This window comes from Antrostomus carolinensis, unplaced genomic scaffold (genome assembly GCF_000700745.2).
Source record: "Antrostomus carolinensis isolate BGI_N321 unplaced genomic scaffold, ASM70074v2 scaffold9704, whole genome shotgun sequence".
Taxonomy (NCBI): domain Eukaryota; kingdom Metazoa; phylum Chordata; class Aves; order Caprimulgiformes; family Caprimulgidae; genus Antrostomus; species Antrostomus carolinensis.
The window spans coordinates 32443-38434 of record NW_010312811.1 but is presented as its reverse complement, the minus strand read 5'-3'; the positions used below and the strand labels follow the sequence as shown (position 1 = coordinate 38434).

General features: G+C 37.1%; 1 protein-coding gene across 1 annotated transcript in view; it reads right to left on the bottom strand.

The window, feature by feature from the left end:
* Positions 1-454: 454 nt before the first annotated feature.
* The window catches only part of LOC104524303 (son of sevenless homolog 1), a gene marked incomplete at its 5' end in the record, with an annotated part of 29017 nt that continues 23479 nt past the window's right edge, over positions 455-5992 (bottom strand). The window contains 2 exons of the mRNA XM_029084781.1: positions 455-581; positions 988-1069. Of these exons, the coding sequence (XP_028940614.1) occupies positions 455-581; positions 988-1069 (209 nt within the window). The remainder of the gene's footprint in view (positions 582-987; positions 1070-5992) is intronic.

Below are 5992 nucleotides of genomic sequence, written 5' to 3'. Positions count from 1 at the left end.
GGAATATCGGAATCAGCAGACCAAATGCAATTATTCTATTGTCTGCATTTCACCAGCAACCAGCTATAAGTATTTTCCTACTTAAAGAATTCACAGTAATGCTATTGTTCCTAAAAATAACATTATCCAAAATGTTCTCTGCCTACATTTTTGTGCCACGCTTATGCTGTACAGCCTTGCAGAAACACGGATTTAAAAAAAAAACCCAAACAACTAATTTCTACAGTAATAATCTAAAACTCAGCACAAGCCTTTCTCAAGGCTTTTCATGCCATGAATTCGAATTTCCACCAAGTTTTCAAGTAGCAAGGTCAAAATGACTGACTGTCCACGCACACTCTCTATCAAAGCATCTCCAAGAAAGGCTGCTGGTACCACAAAGAGCCACCGCATCCAGAAGATGGTTCTTCAAAAGACATAGAGGAAGTCAGTTTGGTTCACATTGATGCAATACTCACCGTAGCTGCACAGGTTGAATGTACTCTTTCCTAAATCTTTTTAACTCTGCACTAAGAGGTTGGTCTCCATTCTCCATAGCAATACGATCAGCTTCTGTTGGCTCAGGCTCTGGAATTTCAAATCTAGCACAGAAGATGGGTATAAGCACCAGGTTCCTGTTACACTAATCTTGCTCACAGCATGCACAAATAAAATGTTGGTTAAAGATAGCTCAAAACTCAGAATATTTCCACATGTCAGAATCTTATGTCTTGGTAAGCACATAGGAAGAGTTGTTAAATTCAGTAATAATACAGATTTCAAAGACAAACCTGTGGGATGCTGGAAGTTACTGGAGCTGCCTGAACAACCCTAAAGCTTCTAGGTATAACTCGTACATCTTACTCACAATCCTTGAATTTGACAACTTTTTAAAAAGTGTTTGGAGTGAATCAAAACCAAATGGAAAACAAGAACCTTATAAACTCTACTTAAAGTAAAAATAAAAATTTGCACTTTGTATAAACAATATTTTTAACAGTGGCATACCTTTCTATTAGCAGACTCAGCAACTCTTGAGGTTTACAGAAGGATCTATATGTTGTGAGAAAAGTCCGAACAAAGTTGGGATCTAAGATAGAGAATAATTTTATGCTCATGTCAGCAATAACCTAACTTTTTTAACATGTTAAAATAACTTTAAGTATCTTTTAAAATTAAAGATGCTGGCCTATCACTTTACAGAGAAGATGATGTAAACCAAAATTGCTTTGGTAACAACTCAGAACCTCTTAAAACAGCAATACAAAGCAGAATTTAAAAACAATTTTTATTCCATTGAAAATTCAAAACAATGACTTTTTTTCTCCCTTCAATTGTTAGAAGACTGGATTATTTTTTAACAACTTTGAAAATAATAGAGAGATGATCTTATTTACGAGCCACCTAGTAAAAAACTTTGGTTTTGACAATGATCAGGACAAGATAACTCAAAAGACACAGCAAATAACTTTGCATTGGCTAGAAATGGCCTCTTCAAGGGGAGAATGTTTTCCCTAAACTGGTACAAGTGATAACCAGTCATGGTTAAGGCAGGTTAGATATTTTTTCAGCTAACTGACAGCTAAACTTTGAGGTTTTATTTATTTCACTTCAAGAAAATAACCAATTTAATTTAAATGGACTAATTATGTATCAGTTCATTTGAAACATTCAAATGCATTTTTTAAAAACAAGCAAATATCCAAAATAGAAAACCAAAGTGTCTCACTTAATTGCAAAAGCAAAACCATTTGTTTTCAAGTATGAGGAAATGCAGTGACAGCACGCTGGCACCGCACAGAGCTGACTAGACACAAGGTTAACATTGTTATCACTAAACAAAATTAATGAGCAGGTTGCAATGGTTTTGTATAATAAATCCATATACAGATTTTAAAAACAAACCCCAGTTGATAATTTTTCTAACACAGAGTGGCTGAAGAGGAGCACATAGGACTTGAAGCAGGAGTTCCTATAGACTGTAATGGAGAAAAAAACACCTGCATTATTTGACCTAACACTATATTAAGCCATTAGACTTGTTTCTTGGAATATGGGTCTTTAAGAGTTTTGTTTTTTTTTTTAAAAAAAATCCTCCTTAACTATCTACCAGCATCTTGTCCATTTGAATGAACGTTCTACCTTTCTTAGACCCCACTAAACTGTTCGTTTGGGCAACAGTTCACTGTAATGTGTCACACACATTAACCGTGTATTGTGTAACACAGTATTTCCTTGTATTTCTGCTTCACACCAATTCCCATTTCTTAAACAATTGGCTATTCTGCTTTACCATTTGTGTCCTTCATTATTCCATTTTTCTTATCATATCACCTCTCCTTGACACTGTACAGTTTAAAATCTTTCTGAAAGGCAAAACTCTAAATCCTTTTACATGAAGAATGCCACCCCTGTCCCCATCATCCTCATCATGAAAATACTTGATTTCTGTTGTCCTAAAAACCAAGTATAGCAGTAAGCACAGTAACCTATGTTTTCACAGTTTTCTGTACACAGCAGCCACGCTAAAAGATTTTGCCTACGTGAAAAAGAAAGCCCTCATAGCAATCAACATTTTCAGATCACTGCAAGCTCTGAGTAATAGCTATTGTTATTTACAGGTAGGGTCAGCGTTTAAACCCAAAACTGAATTTCAAATGAAGCAGATCAGAAAACCAAATCTAACCTTGTTATCTTACTAGTAAAATCTGGAACTCAAAATAGTGTACAATATATGAGCAAGCGTGAAAAAAAAATAAATACAGACAAGACTGGTTAGTCAGGATGTCTGCTCATGTGATAATTCTCTCTTCAATACAGCCAGTTTGAAAGCTAAAAAAGAACAATAACTTGTTCTACAAGGATTTATAAATAATCACCCTTGAATTCCTTAAGAAAGGAAACGGACACTATGATGACGCACAAGCACTCGTAACATATCAAAGCTTTAAAAATAGAAGAGCACTGCCCTATAGATAAAAAAAAAATTGCCACGACTTTCAAATCTTGGTACCACCTAACCCAGCTGCTCTTAAACAAGAATCAGGCAAAGGAGGAGAAAATAAATGCAGAAACACGTGAAAAGAAGTAAAACCCACCAGAATATGCAAGTAGCATCAGAATCTGAATTTCTAATTGAAGGGCAGTTTCTCTCATGTCAAAATATATGGAAATCTGCTTTTGCAGAGGAGATTTCTCCCCGTTTTGCTGCTCCACTGCAGGATGGTTCGGACAGTCTGCTGCACCCTGTGGCCAGGTGGCCATCAGGGCTCTCTCCTTGTCCTAGTTCTTCCAGTGGCTAGATGCCTCCTCCCCCCACATAACTGCTTTGTTAAGAGCTGGGCTACCAGGCTGTCCCTGTTCCACAGTCAAACAGAGCAATATTTCAGCTGATGAACTGGTTTGTGCATTGTCAGGGAGGTGAGGGAAGATAAAGAAAAGGTCCGTCACCCATATCTACAAATGAGATGGACTGTGTCACAGACGACACAAAGAGACCTAATTTGATTACCATCTGAACACAACCCATATGCTCCTCAATATGCAACTAACTAAACTGCTCTTCAGCTACTTGCAACAAATTGGTACCGCCTCCGCAATTATATCTGTAATTATTCCTTATAGTATTTGACCTACAAAGATAAAAACCCTACAGAAGAGTCACAGCTACGGTAAACACAGTCTTTAGACTGTCAGATCAAGGGCTGCCATAACCAGTCACACCATTACTTGAGAGAAGTCACCTCAGAAAATGGCTTGCTATCCTCTCATATGAATATAAAGTCAATAAATTATTTTAAGATTACAATCACACATACACAATCCTACGTGCAAGAGAAGCATTTCTACAGTCTGTAGCTGTTTATACCATCAGAGTACTCATCTTCTCATGTCTCCAAGCAAAACAGAACCCAGCTAATACAAGTACAAAAGAAGAGCTAAAAGGTTACTATGGAAAGTTGTTGCCCTACTCACTGCACCTCATCAAATGCAACAGAACGCTGAATGATTTATATGGTAAATGGACCTTGTTTCCTGTACAACAGAGTGTTTTTGGCTCATTCACTGTATCTCTATTTCTTTGTTCTCCTGGAAAAGGCAGCACAGAATGGCTAGAATGATGACATTTTTCCTCATGGAAAGAAAAAACCAAACAATTATAAGACAGAAGGTAGAGAATCAAAGATCAGGGTGTTGAGAAATGACATGCAACCCAACAATTCAGCATCAGGTCCATGAATGCTGCACTAAGATCTTTAAGGCTCCAAAGACAGACTAAACACATCACAAGACAACCATTTTTATTCTTCTGGCCTAAGTCTTTCAGCCTATCTCGCAGTCCCCATGTTCTCAGGTTTGTCATACAATGGTTTGGTCAATGCCACACATGTTAGGCTTTGAGTAACCTAAAGCTTTATTAAATAGGGGCTGTTGCAAGCAGGGATTTAAGTGACTTCGGATGAAGGTGGATCTAATCAATCCATATGAATTCTTCCTTGATGTTCTACGTGCTAGAAAGGCCAAAAAGACATGAAGATGCAAAAAAACCAATACAAGAGGTATTTCAACAAGCCACATGTTCCTTCCAAATAGGCCTTTCTGTTTTATGGAACTGGAGAATGTAGTTTGTGGCTCCACGGACAGAGATGATGTGTGGAGAACACGGCCAGCACCCAGAGCAATGCCAAAGGCTACAGCACCAAAGTCCCAGCCCGTACAAAAAACAACAATTCTCAGTGGTGTGCAAGTTAGCCAAAGCAAAGCAAATGTTCACAAGGGCACTAATGAAGTATTATTTTTGCTAATTCTTTGCCAAATACAATGCCAGCTTAAAAAAAAAAAAAAAAAGTCTTCCTTTCTCTAAGGCTGAATTGTTTTATTTTAACTTCCAAAACCATAAAGTTATGTCATAAATCATGCCTGCAAAATTCAAAGTTAAGAGCTAAAGGTTTATAAAGTTACAAGAAAATGAAGAAAGGCACAAAACTGCTTTGGTAAAAACTGTCAGCACCATATTGCATTTGGGTTTCTAATAAATGTTAGGAAAGCCCAACCAAAGAGCAATAAAAGAAACAGAGTAAACAGATGTATTTACAAGCATTTTAAAACTAAACAATTTCTTAAAATATATAAGAATACCTATTTTTTAATAAACATATAAACACTAATTATTATTCTACTTGCTCCCCACTTCTTCCAAATAAATATTCCTGGTCTATGCAGGGTATTCAAGACTGAGCTGCAGAGAATAATTTAGGATAATCAGGGTATAAAGAGTAAAAAGAAAGAAAAAAAAAAAAGAATCTATAGTTGAATATGAGAAGCACTAATGCCAAGATGAATGAAGTTTTAGAATAACTGACATACAGGCAGAATCAGAAAAATAACAACAAAAAAAAATAACCCAATATCCAAACCCAAGCCCATGCTTTTCAGCACAGCTTGTGAAAATCCTGGGAAATTATAAAAAAAAACCAACCTCCACACACTGAGGTTGGACCACATGAGCACATAAATGCCTTTGGTGTATCTTCAATGCAAACAGAAACTCAAAGTCAAAAGTCCTTAAATCAAATCCTCACTGAAATTCTGATTAAGGTGAAGTTCTGAGGTCGCATTATGCAAGTGATTACTTCTAGCAAGCTGATGTTCAGTCTTTTCATTACACTCTAGCGTGGACACAGGGATAGAGTACAACCCTCAACTGAAAACACCGGGCCCATAATCCTCTCCCGTAATGTCAGCGCTTCACGTGCCACCCAGCTCTGGAAGTCCTGAGAGAAGGCAATTCTTGTAGCCTGGGGCACACAGGAAAAAGTATTGTCTAGAGCTCAGTTCCTGCAGGCCCCCACCCCTCCATCCCTTGCAGGAGAATAATTTTATACACATGTATATCTCACTACATTCAGAATTCATATTTTTTAACTGCCACAGTGGGTGCATATTTAGATCTTAAAACCTTAACTCAAAAAGCACGTTAGAATATGTGCACTGCAAAGCATATTGGCTTTCT